We start from the raw sequence: 26,985 nt of genomic DNA on the forward strand, positions 1-26,985 counted from the left end.
TAAGAGCTAAGAGAACACTGCGCCAACAATCCCTTAAGTATTTCCCCTTATTACATTCCTCACTGAACACAAGTTCTTAGACGCCGATAGAGGCCAAGGCTTTTAGTTCCAGGTAAATAATAGTTTACCAAGACAAACAATAAAAACTCATGCTTACTAGAATAATGAAAAAAGAGCTATTGTTATAAATAATTCTAGTACTTTAATGAGAATAAAGAGTCCTCACTTTATTTCCAAGTGTCTCTTTTTATATAGAATGGGAAAATTGTGGCTTAGGAAAAAGTTATAGATGCTTGTCTTGGTAAATCAAATGAGTATCTGTCAAGCACCTACTGAGTCTGTGTGCATCAAGCCATGGTAGGCTATCAGGTTATACAATTCTGAATGGTACTAGTCTCCAATTAAAATCTACTTGAGAAGGTAACATAATAAGCTCGTGGTGCCTTTTTTTTTTTTAAAGTAAATCTTCCAAGTTAAATATTTGTGCTAGAGGTTTACTAATAATTTTATAATTTAGTCTCACTGATCAAATTAGACATCTTTTAAAGGGCAATTTACAATGCCAGGTACTCGTTCATTTCAAATGACCCTAGAAATTGATGAAATTTGTGAAAATGTAAAATACATGGGTGATAAAGAGCATACTTAGCATGCTGGAGGCACGGAATTCACTCTTTATCACATACACAAAAAAAACAGTCCTTAACAGAACAAAGTTATTATACATAGAGAAGTAACAAACTGAAAAGCTGCATTTGGAGTCATGGATCAGGCCATATGGGGTTTAACCATACTTGTTAGATAGGTTTCCCATGAGCTCTTGTCCTTGGATCTGAGCAACATCAGGCCAAGAACAGGTCATTCACTTGCAGTGGTTCATTTTTATAACAATGCCTTCCCTGTCCTTACCATTTACAAAAAAAAAAATGCTAAACATGTCACAATTTATTGTTTGTATATCAAAGTGGTTCATAATGATAACTCTAGCCCATTGGAAATCCATTTTGTTTTCCAGGAACATTATCCCCTTAAAAACAATAAAAAAAAAAAAGAAAGAAAAGAAAAGCTATTATCCCTTGGACAGAACATTCATCCCCAAGAGGGTCAACATGTAGACACAGAGAAAAGGTACCAGATCCCAAATCAGACAGAGTAGAGAGCTGAGAATTATGGCTTAATTGAAATGTGTCTGCAACTGCCTTTCTAGATTCTTTTATTTAAATAAATTAGTCACTAAAAATTTTTATGCAAAATATGTGACTTCCCTACATGAACCCACTTATTGTCTCTGGCTGTTAAATATCAACCTGCTGCAAAGGAAGGGGGAAGAAGCATCATTTCACCTGTCCCCTACCTTGCTTCACAAAAAGAAACCAGGCATACTGTTTCTGCCAAGTCGGGGATACTGTCAAGCAGACATCTCAGCTCTGGAAAAGCACAGTGTAAGGAGTTAACAGTGCCATCGACCTGAGGTTGCCATCGGTGCGGTAATGTTTACCAGTGACAAACACAGCAGGGACCTATGTCCAACTGCCCTTGACACAGATCTGTATCTTGCTTCCCATCCTTACATTTGGACTAAAGTCCTTCCGCAAGCTCCACAGTGGTCTCTGAGCCATTTGGGTTTTAATTCCCCGTGGACACTTCTCAATTATTTTCCAAGCACAGTTAGAGTGAGCACATGGCTCTTCCTGCAGAGCTCAGCAGAAGGCTCCTGGTGATGGGATGTCAAGAGCCTTTTGACCCTATCCCCCGATGAGAGTCAGGAATTACATTCACACACAAGCTGCATCAGTAGAAATGCTGTAGGAGACGTGGAAACAAGGACTCTGCTTTTCGCCAAGGTCAAGAAACTATGGGATGTCAGAATACTGACAGAGTTCTATGGCCAAATGGGTGCCTGTTCTCGGGAGGGAGCCATTTTGGAACATTTCAGACTTCTAAGCAGTGACTCACAGCCAGAGGAGCTCATTCAATTGTATGCACTTTGCTGATAAAACGGCGTTATTTGGCTCAATGGCAGCATCAAGAAACATGTTCATTTTTCCAATACTGAAAAGCAAATCTCTTTTCTCTTAAATTATGCTGAACTTGGCTTAATTTATAGTCCAGCATATCCCTGTGCAGACATGCTGGGCTGCTTAACTTCCTCAGCATCTCAGTTTTCCAAGGCAGTTGTCAAGTCCCTCTCAGAAAGCAAATTCAATAGTCTACTTAAAAGCAAAGCCATGAACAGAGACTAGCTCATGCCTCTCCCTCCCTGACACCTCAAATGCCCAATAAGAACAAAACTTTCAACAAATGGCACTCACTTCCTGTGTCTCTCAGATATACACTTCAGGAGATTTAATCATTCAAAGTCCTACCCCCATGAAATCTATCACTGTGCTAAGAGTCCTCTATGCAAGGCAGCTCCACCATCTGCATCACACTTTGCAGCATCTCCGAGGGCTGTGCTCACAAATGTCAAGACCTTTCCATCGAAAGGATGATTTTTATCTCCCTGGTACTGCCGGAGTGTTAAATACAAAGTAAGTACTCAAACACCTGTTGATCGAGAGAGTGCATAAGAAAGAGCCCAGCTTGGTGAGACAAGCCTGGAACCCCACACTAGGACCCAGGGGACTGAAGCCAGAAGATCATGACCTCAACACCGACACAGACTACATAGCAAGATGCTACCTCAGTGAACAGAATCAAAACATAAAAACAATAACCACCATAGCTGAGGAACCATTACCTACAAAGCTTACAAAGCCTTTTTACCTACTACCTTACTAAATACGCAGTATGACATGAATTAACTAGACTCTTAAATTACTTTTATAAAATGAAAATAACTAAAAATCGGTGACAGCAAAGGAGTGTGGGAGGTCCTTAGTGAAGTGTGAATGAAGGTGAGTGAGTGGCACAGACCCAGCTGGTTCTCATTTCTCCACACTGTAGCCCCAGTGTGGTGGTCCACGATGCTCTGCTTGATGGAAAGACTTGGTTAAAAAAAAAAAAAAAAAAAAAAAAAGGCTTAGAATCACTCCAGCTAGGACTGCAGCACAAGTTATGTGTTTTTCTGCAACAGTATGCTCCACAAGTGTGAAGGCGGCCCAGGAATCGAGCCCGTGACCCCTGCTGCTCCACACACCAGGCCTGTGGAAGAGAAAGTGACAACAAACTCAGAAAGCTGTGTCACCACACTGAGAGCAATCTCCACTTCCATATGTTCCTCTGCTCCTAACGACATCATTTCTGGGGACTGGTTGATTTGGAACTGTACGTGAAAGGCAAGACAATAAATCTAAAACCAAATAAAAGCAAAGTGAAATTCTCAGAAGCCATTAGGAAAAATATGCTCTCGAGAAGCCACAGGAGCTATGATGACCAAGTTGAGCTGTTTTGTTATAAAGCTTAAAAAAAGTTTCAACTTAAAGGTCGTGTGGAATTCCTCAGACTGATGCTCATGAAGAAAAACACATGTACATATACAAAGTGTGCATATACCTAAATCTATATGTGTATAATATACAATATATGACATATATGTGTCATACACTGACAATCCTGGGAAAGAAGACCAGCCCTAGCCAGTCTGGCAGTTGTCCTCTATGTACCCCAGTAAATCTTCCAAAAGAGTGAGGACAGCTTATGAACGCACAACAGCTTTAGAAGATGTCAGAATGCACAGGGAGCCTAGAGTCCATCCTCAGTCCTTTTCTCGACCTTCGCTGAGCTTTGTGGACTTACTATACTGCAAACAAAAAAAGGGCAATAATACCAGTTTAGGATACGAAAACAAATGCCAAGTATTTGGATCTAGACTGACATCACTAAGCGATGGCTGGCCTCTGTGATGACAAGCTGCAAAACTGTCACTGAACCAACCAGGTGGGCTTTCTGGGTCTTGAAACCACCACCCCTCAAACCGGGATGATGCTTGCTCGGACTGTGACTATTCAACCACAATGCACGTGGACGCACTAGACAAGCTAGGCATCCACAAAACCCACACGGGCAGCATCCCATCTCCTTTACTGAGCAGCTCTGCTAGGCTGAGATACTGAACAACTGTATGAAGAGGTGGTTCGGCACCCCTACACCTTGTCATTTAGGGGACATGTGTGCAATGGCCCTTACAGCAAGCAGGGTATGGACGAGACCTAAGTTGACAGCGGCTCCTGACTCTTCAACCGAGTAGAGTATGTGTTTAGCACTGGGGTGGGCTGATGGGAAATGACTGGGAAGTTCATCACAGCAAATACACAGCACAGAGGAAGGGGTCCCATCCTTGGAATAAACAGAGCACAAGCTAAAGGCGGAGCGTGTCCCCTCAGAGGAAGGCCCCCAGAAGAAAATTACATTCAAATCAAGTAAAAGAAAAAAAGAAGAAAGAAATGCAGCTGGCAAATCTCTGGAAACTGCTCAACATTGTCAATAATGAAAAAATATCAATTAAGGTAATTACATAATTACTATCTCAAACTAACAAAATGTATAGATAAAACTAAATACATGGTAACTTCTGAGACCACTGTCAGCTCACATATGGGTTGGTCTTCTCTGCAGTGCAACATGAAGATGCCTATTAAGAGCATCAAAGGTGCTACTAATAGCCATTTAGACCAACAAATCTTAACTCCTGAGAATTTATTCTAATCACTATAGAGACATGAAACAGAAGATTTGTAGGTTAATCCAATAAAGTATTATTGGTAATACTAAAGTAAAAGACAGAGCTCCAGTGCAAGTTCTTAGGGGAGGAAAACATGCATTACTCCTACCCTGTGGTGAAGCCTGGGAACCACAATGATGGGCACAGCAAAAGAGTTCCCTAAAGGTACAGTAGTGGCACTTGCATCTCGGTGGTAACCAACAGCTATTTAACTGGACTGAAGTCCCTGGAGGGAAACCGTAACTGGTACTGTAAACATAGCCAAGAGCGCATGCCTAGTGAGGTCACAGACTTAGAGGAGAGCCTAATAAGGCCACTTTCCTAAACCAGTGTGATTCCTAACTTCATTCTAAACACCTATCCTTATACTCACAGGTATGCGCATCTTTCACGCCTCATCAAGGACGCTTCATTTCACAGCAGATGGAGACCATTATAGAACACAACTAGTCTAAATGAAGAAAACAACCTACTACAGGGTGTCCAGTTGCCGTTGACACATCTAGAACTCAACTCCTATACCCTCAAGGAAGAGGAGATGGAAGACGGCAATAATCAGAAACACTGTGTCTTCTAGATACGGAGGGAGGCCACACTCATAAAATAACATGGCTGCTTAAACAAGACCTGAACTATAATCATCCCAGTTGACAGGCCAAGATGGATGGGGGAGATTTCACAGGGCTGCCACCCTAAATGAAGAGCTACAGGCAATTAAAGGCTGCTAAGAGAGGGAGAATTAGTCTCTCCCAGGGACAGACTCCCTGAATCGTTACCCAATGCCAAGAGGTCAGACCTAAAGAATACTTATAAAAGCAACACTAAAGGGACTCAGCAGGTTGCATTTATTATTTATTTGCATATATGTATGCAACAATAATAATTAAAGAATAAGAAGTCATGAATTTGAACGAGAGGAGTTGGAGGGCGGACAGGGGAGGAAGGAAATGATATAATTATATTTTGATTTTTAAAAAATCATAAAAAAGAACTAAAGACCTAGTAATGAAGAACTGGTAAGAATTCATTTTATTTCTGTCCTTTCTTTGTAAAATAGCATTTGGGGTGGGATGAAACCATGAGGCTAAAGAAGATGTCTCAGAAAAGAGCTTAAGCTATATTTATATTGGGAAAAGTTATAAAACTGTGTCTATTATATGGTCAACTTGATGGCCAGGAAAGCCAGTGCCTGTAGGGCATGTGTTCACACGTATTTGAAGGGACTTTATCAAATTTCCACTCACGGTATCTCAGGGTGATGGGACTCAGGGTGATCACATTTACTGCCTAATGCTTTTGTATAGTTTCCCATTTTCTACAGTGCACAGCAATTATACAACCGCAGGGCAAACAGTCAACTCTGCAGCTTTTCAAAGGCCAAGCTTCCCTCAGACCGAATGGTTCATGGCCTCTCTGGCCCCGTCTACCTACAGAAGACCCTGATGTATGAAGTGCTCAGCTGGTTCACTCGCCAGCTTCTCTTGAGTGCTAGATTGGAAAATGCCTTCAGGTTGCGCTGTTGCCCCTCAAGCTCATTCACCTGATGGAACACACAAACCAACGTAACAACCATATACAGCACGCAACCTTTCCAAACTGCCGTAAGTGGGTTCCATCCTTCACGTCACCAAGCCATTTCTCAAATCCCATTTCTTTGCCCATCTGGGGGAAAAAATTCCCAGCGAAGGGCTCACAGAATACATACTTAAAACACTTGTCAGTGCATCGTCAAGATGTTGTCTTTTAAGGATATGATATTATGCTAAGGAACCCGAAATGCCAGGAAACACTGAGATAATGACCCCTCTGGCCGCACCATGAAAGGGACTGTGTAAGGCACCTGGCTTGAGCGGCCTGAGTTCTGCCTACCATCAATTTCTCCACTAATTATGCCTGCCTTCCAGGCATGGGAGGGACTTGCCACAGACAGGAAGCTGAAGGTTTCCAGTGACACCCACCAATAAGCAGAGTTAATTTTACATGCAGCACTCAGCGAGGCTGAGGAGTCCCTTGAGGCATAATCATCAATGGGAAAAGTGACAGCGGCTTCCCATCACTAAAGTCCCAGGTAGAAAACAAGCTTTCACCTAAAAAAAAAAAAAAAAAAAAAAAAAAAAAAAAAAAAAAAAAAAAAAGGCATAAATAAGCAATCTGGGAACCATGATTGCAGAGTCTCAACTAGAGGCTGGAAGGAGGCCTGGATAGAAGAGCTGAAAATATGAACAGAAGAAAGGGGAAAGGAGACAGTCTTAGGACCACAAGGCACCCTAGTAGGATATAACCTGCACTGAAGAATGCAGAGGGCAACCCCTTTGCAAGATCCATCACCCCAGAACTGATACTCACGGGCAACAATTCTACACTGTGTTTTTACCAAGAAAGTAACAACCTCTAAAAGATGAAATAGTAATCTTCAAAAGAAATAGACCTTAAACACTATACCATAGCTCACTTTTACTTACACACACACACATCGACCCTGAGGAAGATAAATTTTGTCTAGTGGGGAGTGGTTTCTTTTCAGTCTAACTCTGCTGAATGAAAAGGCAGTTACACAGCCACCTAATCAAATATTTAAGGAAAAGCTTACATAACTATGAAATTATGTCTTCCCAAACAAATTATAATTCATGGTTTCTATCTTTATTCTCTCTACGATTTCCCGAAACCATTGCATTATGCACACAGTGGGTACTTAATACATGTGTGAGTAGATGAGTGGGCAGGTGGGTTCACAGACCAACAGCTTGTAAATCAGCTCTGAGACACTGCCATGCACATCCTGAAAGCCTGGCAGATGTGCAGAGCATCACATTTGGCCACAATGTGACTTGCTTTGTAAGGAAGTAACAACTGTACAAACTAAGCTTCCGTTCCTGAGACTCTTAAATCTCACAGGACCAGACAACAGCTATGACGCCATCCGTCCTGATTAAAAGATGAAGCATGGCACACACTCACTTTTTAGACACATTCTCCTCCAAAGCTAAGATTGAGCGAGCTCCTTCTGTAGGAATGAGTGACTGAGTGAGTGCGTGAGTGAGCACATTTGTGTTCAGGAAGACGGGGGACAACACTCGTGGGTTATGATCACACCATAAGGAGAGGGGAGGAGAAAAAAAAACATAAGTTGAGACCTGGAATCTGAAGGAGGTCTATTCAGGTTGGCTGCATTCACTGCCCTCGGTAAGCTAGGACTGATCTGCTTGCGTGCTGTGGAGACCTGGCTTGCTGGAGGTGAAATGGGTCCCAGTCGCTGAACCATCATGGGACTGCTGGTGAGCACTAGATTGTTGCAGCTGCCTTTTCCAATGGACTTGCACTGAGGCCCAAAGCCAAGAGCCCCTAAAAACAAATGAATGAGGTTAGCTTTCATGTCCCTTACATCAGCAATCAGTACATACACACAAGTGCACATTTCTATCAGGGCTCATCTTCAGAGGCAGTCCTTGGACCTCCTCTTTTTAGTATATTTTCTTCACACAGGGTCTCATGTAGCCTAGGCTGCCCTCCAACTTACTATGTAGTCAAAGATAGCCTTGTGTTATTCCTGCCTCCACCTTCCAAGTACTGGTGTTGCAAGAGTATCTCCTTTTTGATTTTTTGTTTGTTTGTTTGTTTGTTTGCTTTTCAAGACAGAATTTCTCTGTTTACTCCTTGCTGTCCTGGAACTCACTTTGTAGACTAGGCTGGCCTCGAACTCATAGATACGCCCACCTGTGCCTCCCAAGTGCTGGAGTTAAGGGCATGGACTACCACTTCCCAGCACAAGAGTATCTCTTTAATACTGATTACACCAAAAAGCATGATTCCAATGCAAAATCTGTAATGCTATAGCAGAAAGCTTTTCATAATCACCCCTCACACCAAATGCGATTAAATTCCACTGTATAGAAGTGAGAATCATCTGTTGAAATTGATGCCAAAAGTTATAATTTATAATGTCTTTAATGAAAGGGTGAAGGTGATTAGTAGATGAAATTATCTTTATCAAGTCAATTCCTTCCTAGAGTACCTAATATTTTAAATCACAGACCAAATAAAGTCAATACTGCTGGGGGAGGGGCAAACAATTAACTGATTTGATTGCAAATCTGTACTTCCTGAAAGCCTCTTTAAAAGAGAATTGTAGTCAAGCTATATCCCTTGGGTTTAACTTTGGGTTTCCCCTCTTCATCCCAATTCACTGCTATTAGACATAAAACATTTTATTTCATTTCATTTATTACAATTCAAGATGGGAAATCCATAAAACACTCACTTGGAAAGGTAAATGAATTTAACAACATTTTTTGATTTCATTACTTACAACATTCCAATGTAAAAAAAAAAAAAAGTGTGGTACATATCCAAAGGAGAAAGAAAAAAAAAGGCAAAGAAACCCACAAGAATCTGTGTCGTTAAAGAGAAAGCAGAGAAGGACCGGCTAACATTGCCATGACTCATCAGTTTAAAATAATAGGAAAGGCTGAGTCATTCTAGACATTTCTTCACATGCTTGTACTTTTTCAAGCGTATCTGCCGGCTTCCAGGTTGAGGCTCAATGGCTTATACTCTATTCCCAATTCTAACAAATAAAAATAAATTCCTCCCTAGATTCTCTAACTTTGTCATTGCACTATTTGGGACCAAAGTATGTAGAAGTTGCCACTGTCACTTTATTTAGCTCTAGAGAGCAAAATTTCATCTTTTTGTTTTTCCCCAAATCAAACCAAACAGCCAAGAGCTCTTTTGGCGTCAATTTCAGTTACATCTTCCTCTAAGAGCCCCTTGAGACAATGTAGATTTGGAAGCTATCACCGTATCCCCATAAATAAAGCCACACCTCAGCTCTGCTGGTGGGGTCACAGCAGCCAGGGGCAGCAGCCCTGCTCCCCATCTGCGCTCAAAACCAGGTGCACATGGCCTGCCTACAGCCACACAGGGAGTTAGTATCTACGAAAACTCTACTGCTCCGTGTAGCTCGACGGCACCCACGTGCTTTAGTTTGGGCTCTGAACCCTCCCTTGAACATTTTCCAAGATCACTAACTCCTAAAAGAAATTTCTCAGATCTCCAAGATCACTGACTCCTAAAAGAAGTTTCTCAGATCTTTTTTCAGTTGTACAGGTTCACCTCCCTCTTCCTCCTGTAGCAGATTTCTGATCCATTATCTTGTGTCTTCCAAGACCAGTTGGAGCTATTACATTTTTATGACTCATATGGCATTGGACCATTAGGGTTTTGTCTTCATATGAAGAGTCGTAGGTATGTATTTTTATGTAACACTCATAACCTGAGTATCTCTGAAAATTCTTAATCCTGTATATTTGCATATGCTCTCTTTTTGCCTTGGAAAAGACGATGTAGTGGTACATAGCCTAACTCAGGCTATAATAACCTGAGTTATCTTCTCAGTATCCTCACCTATTTCTATTAAAAGCAACATCAGATGTCAAGCATTCAGTCAAATAGAATGTCATATACTCTCATATAATAAATTGCCACTTTATTCATCCTTAATAAAACTATTAACATCTATCTGCCTCTAAAACAAATACATTAATCACTCTATCAGTACACAGAAGAAATACAACTCAGTAACAAAGCATATTAATAACTATTTGTCAAATCCTGTGTGTATATACATCTATATTAAAAGCATAAACAACAAATTATATTGGTTATAATATTGAATATATTTATATAAAAATATATAATATAGACAGTGTTATGTAGTAAAATCATGAAGAGCCAACTAAATTTGTATGCAGTATCATTACTTCAGAGATGGGATGAACACACAGCTACCTTAGAATTAGCAATTGCCAAATGGGATGACTGCAGCTGTTACTCGAACCCTTATTCACAGCTGTGTCTGTAACGTGGGTATCTAGTGAGCACCTCCGCATCTTCAGGGTTTCAACCCAAAGGTCACAGTGCCCCCCTTCCATCCTCACTGTCATCAGGGCAGATCTGAGTGATTCGGCCTTTCAAACGTCAGGGATTGAACCCATTACATCCCCACTAGCCTCTCATTTCTGTGCTTCAATTTTCAAACTGAAGCCCTTGTTTAACGTGTACCTGCTTCCTTAGAACCCAGCCTATTAGAAAGCTGTGAGTGAACACGTGAAAATTAAAAATGGTTACAGTGAGTATTAAATATTACCCAACTATTTTCACAGAAGCCCTCCTGTCTTTTATGAAACACAGGACCACTTAAAAACAAAATCCAAACTGAGTCGATCCTTCGATGCTTCTCCACAGTGTAGCTAGCCTAGCTGGATGACAGAGGAAGCTGGTGAGAGCAGGAACTCTACATCAGTTCTCCTGGTCCAGAACCCTCCAGCCTGGACTCTCTGTAATAAAGACGCCTCAGTCCTTCTCTGCCCAGCAACCCATCACTGTGCACTATCCTACCCCCTTACTCCAAACATATGGACCAACTTAAACAGCCTCTAACCACACGCAAGTGACAGCCTGTGAAAACAGTGAGTTTCTCAGAAACATGCAGTATGGTGTGCAGCAATGAGAACATTCCAGAAAACGGCACCATCTATCTCACAGAGGGAAGCAAGCAAAGAGTTGTACCAAGAGCCACTATGAACAAAGCATTGAGAGTCTAATTCTTTTTCAGAACACCAGACATAAGGATCAGCTGCAAGCTACTCAGGAGGAATGTGGACTCTGTGGGCAGCCTGCCTGAAATCAGGCTCTTTGTGTGACCCAGGCAAATTACTGAGGATTTGTAGTCAGCATTTCTATCTTACCATCTACCAAACAGGAAGAGAAGCGGATGCCGCCTCATAACATGGCTTTGCATCTAGTATTAACAGCACATATAAAGGACTCGGCATCATAGCAGATCCTATGGATGTCAGCAGCTACTGTCACTGATGGTACTGTTTCATGCCTGCCTTTGCTTTTCTGTTCCGCTTTATTAAAGAAGAAAAGTCCTTCATCATTCCTTGCATAAAACAAGATAGTAAATGATGTTGTTTAATTCTCTGCCCATTTCCAATGTTCTTTCTGTTTTGAGCCGAGAGCCAATTTTTTTTTAAGCCAGGTGTCATCACAGATAGAAGTTTGCAACTGGCCAAGTTTGAATGTTCCCTGGCTTGTTGCTCCATAAAAACAAACCATACAGCTTTTCTGACTACCAGATGTGCCAACGACTTGGGCACTAGTTCTCTTTTTGAAATATCGCTTATTTTTAGAGACAACATGGTGTGTGTTTAAAAATGTGTTTACTGCTCAAATAAAGATCTGAGGGGATGGTGTTCTGAGTACCACATAGGTTCTAGCCAAGATCACCCTGTGCTGGTGGGAAGCCCAAAACATTTTGTATCTCGGAGTTTCTAAACTGAGTGGCCGCTTTAGAAGGGCCTTGATTTTCACAAATGTCTTCATTCGTTGAAAGGCTCTTCTCCAAAAGCAAGGTTAATTAGGTTGTACTTATCATAAGTAGGTCGCATCTCTCCTAACTTTGGCTTATATCTACTCACCGGTTCTCTAAACTTCACATGGATACAAAGGGTAACAAAAATGTAACACAGATGGCAGAGTAGGGATGATGTAATCAAAGCTTTGCTGCTCTTATTCGCTAGTCAACTGGCACTTAGAGAATGCCAACCAGAGTCCAGGCAGCCCATGGAGCCAGCGGTGAAGGACGGACTAAGTCCCCTCTAAGGCCACTGTCTGGTTTTTATAAAAGGTAATTCCTGCCTCTAGGTGGATCCCATTTATCAGGTCACAAATGACTACAGAAGATCAACTTCTAAGAAGTTCAGTGCTACTGACACACACGGAGTTTCCAAGGCAAAATTATTAAAATTATTAAAATAGGTTCAAGTCCTGCCCCTGCTCTCACTGGCTATGCGGCAATACGTAGAGTGCTTGAGATCTCTCCACCCTAGTATCTTCTTCTAACATAGGGACGGTCAGGTCACTTAACGCATGGGATTGCTTTAATGACAACTGGTTAATATTAATATACATGCTTCTAAACATCTGGGTTCTCTATGCAACATTACAACCTAAAAAGATTGTAGAAATATGAAATAATCTCCAATTTCACCTAAGGTCATTTCTTCATCTAACACACAAACTCAAGAGTTTGCTCATGTCAGTTCTGGAGCCATTATGAATAAGTCATAGATTTCATATTTTTAACCCATAAATGTATAGCCACAATATAATTGTAAAATTCAAAGCATTCAGCAAGGCTATACTACTAGTAAAGAAAACACTATACTCACATATTAGCAATAATACATGTAATGATACATGTAGAAGAATTGCTTTCTAACCCGGGATCACGGAGTATAGAGGAAAGTTTTAATCCACAGTGGTCTCCAAGAATAGAGTAGTGGATCCCTGGACACCAGGCCCTGGAGAGTGACAGAAAAGTTGAAAGGCTAAAGGCAGAAAAGGAGAGGCTAGCATCAGAGCGTCCAGGGCACATCTGTATCAGAGCCCCACCACCCACCAGCTTTATCATCTTTCCACACGGCTTAAGCTCTCTGGGGCTCTGTTTCCTGATGCTAAAATGAGTTTAATGCCTGCAGAACTGCACAGCTGTTCTGAGAGCCGAAAGAGCTACTATGTGTGGCATATTTAGTATGTGCGCTCACTAACTGCTCGGGAAAGTCAGCTGGACTGGAACTGGGAGATAGCTTCGTGGGTAGAGTGCCCGCCTTGCAAACACGAGGACCTGGGTTCAAACACTCGAACCGTGTGAGAAACGCCAGGTCCCGTTGTAATTCCAGAACTGGGGAGGTGAAGGCAAGCAGATCCTCCAGGCTTACTAGTCCGCCACTGTAACACAGTTACACAGCTCCAGGACAGTCAGAGACCCTTCTCAAGCAAACAAACGAAAAAAGTTGACAGACTTTGAGGAGACAATACCCCAAGTTTGTCCTCTCCATGTTCATGCACACACATGTCCACACACACATACATGAGCACACACATACACAAATTAGCTCAATGTATTAAAGAAGCCCCTTTCCTCTCAGGCTCCCACCCTAACCAAGAAGCTACCTGCAATCAATGCACACTAGCCAAGGAACATTTCGTTTTCTTCAATGGAGTCTCACTGGGTAAATTAACCATACTTCAGAGCAGGGCCCATGGCCAGGAGTAATTGACCACCACAAAACAGATTCAATGTTAATTTTCTGTAGACCTTTTGTCTCATTTTGCTTTTTTTTTTTTATTGGTCCTTTGCTTGTATATTTTGTTTTCCATTTGTTGTGGGGGTTGTGTACCGTTCCTGCTTTTGTTTGTGATTTTTAAAGAGAGAAGAGGCATGGAGCTGTGTGAGTGAGGAAGTGGGGACGGAATGAGGGCAGAGAAAAGCGTGATCAGAATATTATTTGAAAATGTTTTTCAATAAAAATAAGAAAAAGAAACAACTGTCTCCAGTACCATTTTATATTGTTTCTGGAATTTCTTTTCCCTTAAGTATTCAGGGGATAATGCTGACATCTCACAGTGCATGGGACACACAGTCACAAGACACCCACAGCATACAGAAACACACATACACACACACACACACACACACACACATACACACACACACACACACACACACACATACACACACACACACACACACACACAGAGTCCTTCCTGGGATGGACGCCAGCCTCATGCCACTCTTGACTCTCCTCATCCTCTGTCCGCTCACTGCTTCAGAAAGAATCTGATTGTCTCAGACTCAGTGAAATGCCTCCAGTGTAGCTTCCAACAAAGCAATAGTATAGGAACAGAAAAGAAGATTTCAATTTCTGACAAAAAAAAAAAAAAGACAACTTTCAAAAGTCTGCAAGGCAAAGTATTATCTTCAGCACTTGTTTGTTCGTTGTCTGCATGTGTGTGCAATCGTATGCATACATGTAGGTGTGCATGCCATGCTGCACCGCTCTCCTTCCATCCGGGGACTCCAAACCAGGCTGTCTGGCATGGCAGCCAGCACCATCAGCTGCTGAGTCATCTCACGGGTCCCAGAAACACTATTGTCTTAAACTTCTCAATGAAGCTTTCACTGTACAAACAAATTGTTTGCAAGTCTAGTCCCTCCTTTGTTCCTTGTGTTCACAAAATTGAGGTATAACTGGAAAACAGTCTAGGCCATTCTGAAGTAAAACTTTGGCAACTTTGAAGCTCAAAATTTTACCCCTGTTTCTACTTCCAAGCACTTAAATGACCCTGCATGGCACGGTGTCCTTAAATCAATCCAGAGAGATAAGTTCAATATAGAAAAGAACTCCTTTAAACAAACCTTTTGAGAGTTTTAAAAAAAAAAAACAAAAAACATATGGGTGCTTTGTCTGAGTGTGCTGCATGCTTGCAGTACCCACGGGTGCCAGAAGAGGGCGCAAATCCCCTGGAACTGGAGTCACCGGTAGTTGTTAGCCACTATGTAGGTGCTGGGAATCCCAACTCAGATCCTCTGGAAGAGCAGTCAGTGCTCTTGACCATTGAATTCTCTCTCCAGCCCCTAAGTGAAGGCTCATACCGCTTTCAAAAGCAAACAAATCTCACATGCTATGGAAAAGTGTTTGAGTTCTTGTGGGAGAAGGTGGCTGTCCTGCACAGCCAGCCTGTGGATAGAACCTTGGCCATTTAGCAGGTCAGTGGTACATTTCAGATTCTTCTACAAGGCAGCTCAATAGATTACTGAGAACCAGCACACACATTGTCTGCTATGTCAAGAGTCTGTGCTGTGATTATCATTACTATGGTACAGAACTATTTTTAAGTAATACAAACTGAGCCATAATGACAGAAATGATTATTTATGAACCCCAAAAAGTACTAATGCCCCTTGCTAACTCCTCATTCTCTAAGAATGGAACTGCCCAGTCTTTCTCTAACGTAGAAGAAAGACTAGGTAGGAAAGTGTGGCTCAAGAAACTGGGCTTTCCTTTATGAATAAACTCAGCCAGATGGACAGAGATGGCCACGCAAGGCAAGTCCTACCAGGTGGGTATGTAGCAATTAGGTTGCCCCAGACAGAGTGGGCAAGACAGTCTGGTTCTGGGGCCCATACAGGAAGAACGCTGGGTTATCACTGAAAACTCTGCCCTTACAACCTATCCTCCATTAATACAAAAGAATGTTCTGACAAGTCTACATACTGTGACAACCCCAAACATAGGTTCCAACTATGTTTAGGACTATAGCATGTGTGTTTTTAGGCCTCAGATTGTTAACTTAGCATATATCAAAGCATTTGATTGTACTAGTGACTTCTTGTTGGTATCACATTTCTTTACATTTCAAATTTAAACTAAGATGCATTAAAGTCAAATAATGTAGATGTACATATAAAACCAAGATCTTTTCATGTGTGCCCAGTTGCAGAAGTATTCTTTGAAGAGACTCAACTCAGTCAAATGTGTGTCCTTCCACATGTCGAAGCTCTACAAACATGAATATGTATGCTTAATTCTAAAAGCAATATGATTTATCATACATTGCCCCCATCTGTTCTTAAGAGAAACCATGAAAATATAGCTATTTTAATAAAGTCTCAAAGCAAATGCTGAAATAAATCTACCTTTAGACCACAAACTCCTGTCTTATAATGAAATATGGGTGCTCACCCACAATAAAGTACATAGCTTGGGGCAAGGTACTGCATCATGTCAACTCCTTTCTCTTTCCTCAAATGGGGTACGCATGAGATGTCTGAGAGACCTTTGAAAAGTACATGCTCTTCACCTGAGAGGGATGGACAGGATTCTCCTTGGGCCCCATGCAAAACCAAGCCAGACTGGCCACTGGCTCCATGTCACCAGCTCCTCTGAGCCTTCCCTCACAGGCCTTCTAAGAACTGGCAACAGTAACTCCCACACAGCAAGCACATGAGACTTCCTGTGGAATGTTTGGGCAGACCTGCCGTGTCTCCCTCCTCAAACACAGCACTGACCAAGAAGTGAATGTACATGAGTGTACAGTGTGTCCCTCTAAGACACAGAAAGGCTGGAAGAGCGGCTAGAAATGCCAAAGAAAAGGAATAAAAATGTTAGCATTATCAAGTGCTCAGAACTGCACACATCTACGGGAGATAAGAAACACTGGGGACAGCATCCTGTCGTCGCAGAGCTGACAATCTACTGACATCAGACATTCACCTAGGAGGCACCAGATAAGGTTAATGTCCTGTGCAGGGCTGAATATGAAGCTAAATTACAGACAGGAGTTGGAAGAAGAAAGAGAGCAGTTACTATGTTATAGATAATTCACTGACAATGATTAACCTAGAGACATTTCTCAAAGTTCTTTGGAATTTCCAAAGGTATGCCACTTAAGTGGTAAAAGAAAAAGCTTCTGGAGATGCCCATGGTTAAACAACTTTAATATATCTTAATAAAACAAAGGTTACATGTGTTTTATTACAAGGTTTCTTATAGCTCTTACGATGCACATAATAATCTCTCAGGGTGACAAATGACATACAAAATATACTTGTTGGGGAGACTGAATTTTTAGGGACTCTTCCTCTTTGGGGAGTCACTCAAGAATAACATTCAAATTCTATGAAAATTAACAAGCTAAAACAATAAAGAAAGAAAAGGTACATGGATGAGGAAGAATAGGCTGCTGTCATGGAAATTAACAGGAGATGACTCCAGCACAAAGCAAGGGAAGAGCCAGAGCTCAGGGGATCAGTCTGTCAGTCCAAAAGACCTGGGCCATTGCTGGGACCTGGAATGTTCGCCAATAGCCTAAACTATTGGGAGTTCATACAAACCATAAGAGGGAGATTCTGGGTCATTGAGAGTGTGCCCTTGAAGGTAACTGTGGGTCTTGGTCTCCTCTTTCTCCTTTTTCACTTCCAAATGGGTTTGCTCCGGTGTTAACCAGCTCACGTGGTTGGTACCTTCCCACAGGCTCAAGAGCAATGGAGCCACTGTGTACTGGATGTTTTCCAACTCTAAGCCAAAATAACCTACTCTCTTTGTCAGTTAATTCCCTCAAGTATTTTGTGATAGGACCAGAAAGCTGACACATTCTGATGTTAAAGGTAGACATTTCATTTCATCAAGTGATTCCATACCAGGCTGTATGTAAGCATCACAAAGGTATTTCCTTAACAATGTAAACTTCTAGACTCTGAGCCCACTAACCAGATAATGTTGGCATAACTGGCTCCCTAACATCGGGGGCTCTATGCTGTTGGCACAACTGTCTGACATTGGAGGCTCCATGCTAGAAGAGATGGTACATGCTGCTAGGAGTTCACCCAAGAGTAAACTCTTTCTCCACGACATGAGGAAGACAAGGAGCAATGGTGAAACAGAAAGTAGGCTGTGAAGAAGGCCCAGTGTGGGCAATGAAAACTCAGAAAGCAATAGTTATAGAAGCCAGTTAGATTAAATTCACAGCTTTTTATAATTAAATTTTTATTAAGGACCTAGAAGATCAAGTTTAAGGTGTGATGCATCATATAAAGTCTATCGTGTGACTCCTTCCCAAAGTGTTCCAATAAATAGGTCAAATCCTAACCCAGGGAGAGTCCTACAAATCTAACAACCCCCCACTAACTTGCCTTCTGGGATTCAGTTGATTCTCCTGTGTTTATTTCACAAGGGTATAATTTTTACACTAACATGCTTCCAGCTTTAGTCAGCATTACAGGAATGTTGCCCACAAAGTATGGAATCACCCGCCCTACTCATTTTGTTTTATGCCTGTATTAAATAGAGTTGCATTTATACCTAAGAACCTGAAAATTGTCCCGTGCTTGTCTGTACCCCTAATAACCTCACTTTCTGGGCGTCAGCCCTCATCTCGCTCCCCACACTGCTGAGCACTTCTGGTTAAGATGTTATAAAGAGTACACGGCTCCCAGACACCTCATAAAGACAGAAGGTAGATTCAACATTGTTCCTGGGGTTTCCATTCTAAAGTCCTATCATTCAGCCATTATACATCAATTATCAACTAATTAGTAGAGAGGGCTTCTGCTGACCCTCCTGTTCTCCCTTGTAATGATTTGCCAAGTTAACTGAAAGCCTTTCTACTCCACAGAGACTCTCAGTATAGCAAGAGTGTTAAATAAAGTTCACCCACAATTAGCCTCGAAAACCAAAGAGGAACTATAAGCACATTTTACTGCTTTCCCTTGACAAAATTTCCAACAATCCCACGGGAGGAGAGCAGATGTATTAGTGAAATAAGCAAATTGTTACTCTCAAAAACTGAAATGCGAGCACAGGCTGAATTTAGGGAGTTATAGCTTGTGGGTCAGTTATCCGTGTACTGTCCCTTCTCGGCTGTATGAGATACTTGAATGGAGTTTCGGTTCCTAGACGGGTCAGACGGTTCCTGCCTACATTCTAACAATGGGCTTACACCAAAGCGTGTCTGCTGGAGTCAACTGGGGAACTGTCTGAAGGTGTCATTACTCAGAAAAAGATTTCCAGAAACACAAGAAAGAATGAGAGGAAGCGTACTTTAGGTGGAGGAAAAGGCTTCAGTCTCCCAAGGCCATGAGCTAGTCACACTGACCTACTGTGGACTTGGCACTCTGATGTGTCATGGAATCTCAGGCCATCGGAACAACTCTTCTGCAAGATCTTCCAGCCGACTAGATGGAGTTTAAAGTAACAGAGAAAAACATGAGCAACATCCAATCTTGAATTAAGGTGCCCTGGTGCTGAGTGCAGAAAGAGTGAAGACAAGAAACGTATTTGTATAAGCTTGGTGGAGAAGGTCACACTCCTCTAATTCAGCCTCTCCGTGGCTGGAGGGTAGAGGACAGTATGAACCATGAGATGACCAGAGTGAGGAGAGAGGGCAGTCGCACAGGAGACATTGCAAGTGATGTAGAGGGAGCCAGAGAGAACTGATTCACTAACATGGTGCATGACCATGACCGCGGGCAAGGTCCTTAAGCTCTTCGTGCCTTTATTGCCCATGTGGAACATGGAATGCTAACTGCTCCCACCTTCATAAGGCTGTCTGAAGAACAGTATGTAAAAAATATGTAAAGTACTTCCATCCTGTCCAGCACACAGTAAGTACTCCATAAGCCTCAGGAGTCCCTGTTCTTACTGAAGACGTGCACACCCGCCCAGGCAGAAAAGCTATGGCAGGTCCACAAGTCTAGGCACGAGGGGTGACAATGAAGCGGACAGTTCAACTATTGTGAGAAAATGTGGATTCAAAGCAAGGACTGAAGGCAGAAACCAAGCTAGGAAGACTGTTGTGATCTCAGGATGAGGTCTAGGAAGAGCCAAGCAGAGTAGTTCAAACCCAATATTCTCATTAGGAGAGAGCAGGAGAGGGGAGAGAAGGAGGGGAAATGGGGGGCGGGGAGTACAGGCAAGTGCAAGCACACTAGGTTCCAGACCTTTCATAAATCAAGGTCATAATCTCCTAAGTGTGCTATTTCCGCTCAAGCCAATCCAAACCCAAGGTGACAAGGGACCATTGCAGTGTCTCCTACCAGGGATGCGCTTCACCGGATGAACCAATGGGTAGGAACTCTCTGCCAGAAAGTCGTAGCTTATTAAATATTTGCTCCATAATAAAGAGTATGATTTGTAAAGAATGAATAAGGCAGATCAAGTCCAAAGCCACAAATAAAATTAAGAAATTTCCTCTTAAACAAGTGTGAGTCCTGGTACTCAAGCAGAATGAGGTTCCTGGTAGACACAACCCATCATATGTCCAGCTTTGACATTACAACAGCTGGAAATACCAGTTTACTCCTCTGTTAATACTCCCTCCCTCTCAAAATAATGTTACCAGGTAAAGCTTTCTCATTTGCTGCCTTCTTGGAGGATGGCACCCCACTGGGGTGCTCTGTGGGTTTTTAGTAGGCTGAGGAATGCTCTGGAAGTGGATGGCATAATCTTGGGATCAAATGACCGTTTCTTTCCTAAGTTTCCTCCAAAATTAAAACATTGCATCCTGCAGGAGCTCCTTAAGCAGAAAGGTAAACAACTCAAAATAGCTTCAGGAAGGCCCTGAAACTGACCAGATTCTCAAGGCTCCTCTCTGGCAGGGTAAACAGTAAAGGCCGAGAGTTCCTCTCAGACCAGCCAAGTTGCCTGGAAGAAGTTTAGAGCAACTGAGGCACCAAGAAAGGACATTCTCTCCAACCTACTGAGCCGTCTCCAGGGTGCACAGGGTGCCCCAGCTTCTAGCTTTTGTGAGCTGTCACCCCAGATAACACAAAGGCTGGGCCCATAAGCATCTCAGGAGACAGCTAACAAAGAAGTCGAAGAACTTTGCCTTTTCTGCTCTGTTTCTGGGATGTCATCATTGCGAAGTATCAAGCAAGGTACTCCATCACCAATGACTGGGACTAAATAAATATTTCACCAATCATAGACACGGGAGCAAACATGCTCTTAAAGAACTATTTCTTATGAGTTTAAATATTAAGTCATGTCAACTACAAATTCATTTAAAATTACAGCAGTAATTTTTTTTATGCCTGAAACAACTACCTTTTGGTTAGGAAACGTATAACTGTATAAAATGATGCAGTGTTAACCAAACTACCAAAATATAAAAACATGATTCACACATCACAAACCTCAACTCACAAGCCACCTGGCTGGAGCCTACAGACTGTAAATTCCTTCCTGTTTCTTTCCATTGATGCTGTCTGTGAACTTAGAAGAGAAATCATGTAATCTAAGCATCTCTGTACCCGACTCAAGGTGAGTTCGTGTTAAAGTGACTGTGACTCTAATACCCGGTGCATGCTGAGGCAGCCATGTTGTCAGCACTAACTCCCAACCATTAATGGCTTGAATAGTAGGGAAAGCCCTGCAGCCAACACATACTCTTCCTACCAAACATACAAGCGGGGGCTGGAGAGATGGCTTCACTGGGAAAGCGTTTGCCAGACAAGCATGAAGAACTGAGTTCAAGTCCCGGCGGACACATAAAAGCTTGCACAGTGGTGCATACATTCCGGTGCTGGACAGTGGAAGGCAGGAGAATACTTAGAGGTTGCTGGTCAAACTAGTCTATGCAAATCTGTGAGTTCCAGGTTCCATGAGAGACTCAAAATAATAATAATAATAATAATAATAATAATAATAGTAATAACAATAACAATAATGAGGCAAGAAAAGCCGTAAGGACAGATACTGACCTCTGACCTTCACAGGCGCATGTGCACATACACACGTGTACGCATCCACACAAACAAAAGACCTCACAGGCTAGAGATGGCTCAGAAGTCAATAGCACTAGTTAACTCTCCCAGAGGACCAGTTTCAATTCCCAGCACCCACCGGGCAGCTCACAATCCTGTGTAACTAACTCCAGTTCCAGGAGATCCAGTGCCCCCACTGGCCTGTGTGGGTACTGCATGCAAGTGCTACACATCATTCATGCAGGGACAACACCTGGCAGGCTCATTTTAACTCTCAGGGAAAAACAAAACAAAACACTAAAGCAGTGTTGTAGATACAGCTCAGTGGTAGAGCACTTACCTAACAGCCAAGATCTGCAGTACCACCAAAAGACCATAAAGCAATCCTATGACATTTTGATGCCAGTGTGGGGGGAAAAAATCCAAAATGTGAGTTGTGCCTAGGTTCTCCCTGAAATAATATTTGTTAAAAAGGAGGATGAGTTACTTATCTGAATTTGAATATCAAAGCTACACACCAAAGTGAGTAAGAGTAGAATGCCAACAGAGTGGCTGTCCTATTTCATTAGTGATACGTGGCTTCTTAGAAAAGAATAAATAACACAGTTTAAGACATTGAAGACAGTTATGTCCTTCAGAGTAAATAAGAAGGGAAATAAAATTCCTCCCCACCTCTCCAAAGATCATGTACTCGGAGTCCTGAACTTGATAGAGGGAATACCTCCTCTTCTCCCCTGCTCCAGGTGAGCCCATCCATAAACGTGGCCCAGGATATGAGTCCTTCTGTTCTTAGATGCTCCATAATAAAATAAAACTGACAACTACAGGCCAAAAGCCTCACTTTGGTTTTTTTTGTTTGTTTGTACCAGGAAAGGATGGGGGATATTGAAAGAAATCCACGGTTTGTGATAAACTAATGCCTTATATTCAGTGAGTAAGAATAGCTCCCAGTGGTGGACAGGAAGACGGGAAGGCATTAGCAGAGTATTTCCAACGTGCAGCATTCAATATTCAACTATTAGACATTAGCCTCAGCAGGATGTTGCTCAATCTCAGTTCTCAAGCTGGAGTCTCTCTGCTTGCAAACTAAACCACCTAAGTACATGGGATTTTACTATTTAAGGATATGTATGTCTCAGAAAAAAATCTGAGAAATTTAATTATATTTTAAGTTCAAAGAATTAATGAAGAAACGTGTTACTTTGACCAAATTCATATGTATCCACCCTCCTTCGTTCATCTGACGGCAGCCAGACTTACTTCTGAAATACTCCTCTTACAAACTATCTGAAACACAATTAATGAAAGGAAAGCATTCCTTTCTTGTTGTCTACCTTTATATTAGAGTAAAACTGACAAGCAGAAAATACTTAAATTGGAAGTATAGAATGTATAATTTGCTGGACTTGGTGGCACATGCTTGTAATCCCAGCCCTTGAGAAGGAGAGAGGAGAAGACCACCACTAGTTGGAAGCTAGCCTGCTCTCCACAGCTAGTACCTGGGCAGCTTGGGCTACACGGTGAAATCCTATCTTCAAAAGCACACATAACCACAAAGTTGAGCATTAGATTATGTTAAATTCATGCATGGTACATACATTTAAAGTGTGTGTGTGTGTGTGTGTGTGTGTGTGTGTGTGTGTGTGTGTGCGTGCGCGCGCACACACGTGCGAGTGTGTATGTATGTGTGTGCTGAAATAATCATCACAAAGTAGTTTATATATCCTTCATGTCACATGGTTACCTATGTATGTGTGTTAAAATTTTAATCCATGATAAATGTGATAAATGTGAAGTATACAACACTGTACTGGCAACTATGGTCACCAACAGTGTATGTTGGCTCTCCATTCATTCGTCTTGCCATAAATGAAACTTTCTAGTATTGGGGACTATTTCTCTGCCCTACCCCACCCCCACCCCTTTGAATCCCACTGCTGTAGATTCCACATACCCAAAGGTCATCTGGGAATTGTCTTTCAGTGGGAGCATTTCATTTGTCTCCTGCCATCAAGCACACTGAGCAATCTATGCTGAAATTGTCGAAATAGCCAAGAGTCTTTGCTCTGTGTTCGGTACCCAGCAGTGAGAGAGCAAAAGGAAGGGCCAAGTTCTTTCCATGTCCATCTAGACAGGGAGAACACCTTTGTTTCATAAAAATTCCCCACCATCTTCTTTCAAAAAATGTGTCAGAGGAGTTAAGGGAGGGCGGGAAGGCCAACGTCCCTCAGAAGGGACTGCAGGGGACAGGATTGGGAAACCTGCCATGAGTGGGTTCCGTCATCTGACACCAGCAGTAAGAGGAATGTTGGGAACACCTCGGTCCAGAGGAGGGAAGAATAGAGTCTGAAAGACGCATGAAAAGAAGACGGATAATTCAGCTTGACGGACTTGTTTTCTGACACGTAGCCTTGAAAAGAACAATTTTACCTCAGAAACTTGGCAAATGCAAACTGATTTTTTGATAAGTTGAAACATGCATGCTCCTGAACACACGAAGCGAGGGTGAGGGGGAGAGAGGCCAGGTATCCGAGACAGGGAGGCTGTCAGATTTCTCGTTTCTGTGTCATTTCTGTTTAGTTGGTCAGATGAAAATTCAAAACCATATAATTAGGTGGTTGTTTATACATGATTAAGCATGAGCTCACTGCTCTCCGCATGCCAAGAAGTCAGAGAGTGGTTAAGGGCAAGAAGGAACTATTAATAAAAGGAAATAAAGCTGTAATACATTTTTCACTTATGAAAAAAAATAATTCAAAGGTCTCTAGAAGGGAAAATATCAAGCATGACTAGAACAAGAAACTATATGGTTTTATAGTGACCAGAATTTGAGAATCTGAGAGATATAAAAGCCTAAGCCACTGATAAGAAAAAGCTCCAGCTTTTAATCCTTTCTTTTCTTCTCATAAATATAAATCACAATGAGAACATTAAAAAAAAAACTTACCTGTATTACATTTCTTTAGAATTATGGGAAATATTCAAGCAAGAACACTGTGCTCATTTACAAGCATTATTTGTTCTTTATAACTGTCCCTACCAGGAATCTTCTCTGCAGAGACCGAGAGCTGGCCACAACTGTGGAAAAGAACTCTTCTGTCCTTTTCCACAGCGGCAGTTTTCATCCCCTAATCAAGTGAGCCATCGAAGGCAAAGCTGACCTGACTACAACCTTCACACAGCTAAGGCAGAACTCCCAGGCCTCCAAGAGAACCGGTGGCCAAAACCCAGTCCATCGACTCCTTGTAGACCACACTCCCAGATACAGAGAAGAGCACTGGCCAAGTCTTCCGGATGACAGACCTGATCCATGCCAGCCTGCTACTCTGCCTTAGGGCCACTACTTCCACTTTCCCAAGTGGGAAAACTTCACCAACCAATAACGACAACCTGAGGAGGCCAGCCTGGCAGAGGAGAACCTAGTCTTAGAGGTGAATTTAGTTCTTTTGCCTGCCGGTACTGTGACTCAGTCCTTGTGCACAGTGCTATGATAATCACCAAGACAATGTATAGGGTCCAAAACAATCTAAAGTGAAAAACCAGTAAAGCCCAGGAGGGATGCAGCACATCAGTTCTTCAAGAACTGGGGTTAGGTGAACCTCATAGCATTCAAAAAGCCTCAAATGCAGCCAGGCAATGGTGGCACATGCCTTTAATCCCAGCACTCGGGAGGCAGAAGCAGGAGGATCTTCTGTGAGTTCAAGGCCAGCCTGGTCTACAGAGTGAGATCCAGGACAGGCTTCAAAGCTACAGAGAAATCCTGTCTTCAAAAACCAAAAAAAAAAAAAAAAAAAAAAAAAAAAAAAAAAAAAAAAACCACCCAAATGCCTAAAAGCATAAACATTGGCTTTTACAGCTTGATTCCCCAGAGCCAAATCCCCAAGTCACGCCAGGTCCCATCCTGCCAGAGACCTCCAAACTCTAACTCTCTCCATCTTCCTTCCTCCTGCTTCTTCCCACTTCTGTTTTCTTCTCACTCCTCTTTCCCAGGAGCATGAGCCAGTCTGATTCCAGAGTGATCTTCAGTCACCTGATGTACTTACTCACCCACTCATCATATTTTGAGCAGAACACATATGAACCTACATGACATGTTACAAAACAGAAACTTAAGAGACCTGTCCTGAGACAGAGATGACCAGAGCACCCGTCTGAAAGGGCACACACAGGAGGGACCTAGAATAGTGTTCAACTCATGTAGCAATGCTACCCCCCACAGCCACACCCGTTACCCGTCTCCCATGAGATGGCTACTTTGTACCCGATTCCTTGTTAAATCGCTGCCTTACATTGGTCTAATTCAGTTCTTAGTGTGTTACTTAGTGTTAGAAGCTACCCAAAATTGAAGGGGAAATGCAGGTGGGTCCATAAAACAGACTCATCAAGCCAACATCTCAAACATCCTTGTCTTTAGTGTTCAAAGGGGGAGAAAAATCGTACTAAATGAATAAATATGGATTACTTGAAAGAGTTTAGTATCTACTCTAGTTCCAGATAAGAAGTGTGATAATTCATTCCTAAACAATGTGTGGCATGTAACTCAAAACCGTTTTTCATCAATAATTAATATTAATAATTAACAAGTATAAACAACAAAAAGACCTTTTGGAAATGTCTCAGCCAGGTCCCTTCCTCATTCCAGCAGCTGCCCGTTGCCCCTCGATCTCCTGTCCGTGGGGTTAATAACTAAACTTCCCTCATCTCTGACATGCACCACTACCCAGCAGCAATCCTCCCAAGAATGCGTTCACAGACACAGAAGAATGAAGCCTTATCCAAGTCACCTGGGCCTGGCAAATGGATTTCTGCATTAGCAGCTGGGGACACATGCCCGACACTGGCTTCTCTTTCTCTCCAGCCAGGATGGAACACTCCAGAAAGCTCGCCTCCAACACTTCTTTATCAGCTAGGTTCCCTTCTGTCTCTAATGTGCCTCATAAAAGGACTAAACAGTTCTCTAGACAAACAGCAAAGGAAAAGATAATTCAATAGCTCCTCACAACAGGCCAGAAGGAATGTGTCAGGATGTTTTCTAACTGACACATAGTAACAACCCTGATTTATGGGGTACACTGTGATGCTTTGATAGAGATACCAAGGACTTGACTTTGTATTCATTCCAACGATCCCTTTGACTTTTGAAAACTGTACCTCCCTTCTTTCTCCATTTGACTGAAGGTGTGACATCTTCAGAGTCAAGTACTTCAAG

General features: G+C 42.2%; 1 protein-coding gene across 6 annotated transcripts in view; it reads right to left on the bottom strand.

Moving 5' to 3' along the window:
- Nucleotides 1-26,985, bottom strand: part of Glis3 (GLIS family zinc finger 3) — a 447,159-nt gene that overhangs the window by 285,873 nt on the left and 134,301 nt on the right. For 5 of the 6 annotated variants that reach the window (XM_076561823.1, XM_006987450.4, XM_076561816.1 and 2 more), the window contains one exon: nt 7,801-8,008. The exons of the other annotated variant lie outside the window; for it this stretch is intronic. In XM_076561823.1, coding sequence (XP_076417938.1) covers nt 7,801-8,008 — 208 coding nt within the window. The remainder of the gene's footprint in view (nt 1-7,800; nt 8,009-26,985) is intronic. 6 annotated transcript variants of the gene reach the window in all.

This window comes from Peromyscus maniculatus, chromosome 1 (assembly GCF_049852395.1).
Source record: "Peromyscus maniculatus bairdii isolate BWxNUB_F1_BW_parent chromosome 1, HU_Pman_BW_mat_3.1, whole genome shotgun sequence".
Classification (NCBI taxonomy): domain Eukaryota; kingdom Metazoa; phylum Chordata; class Mammalia; order Rodentia; family Cricetidae; genus Peromyscus; species Peromyscus maniculatus.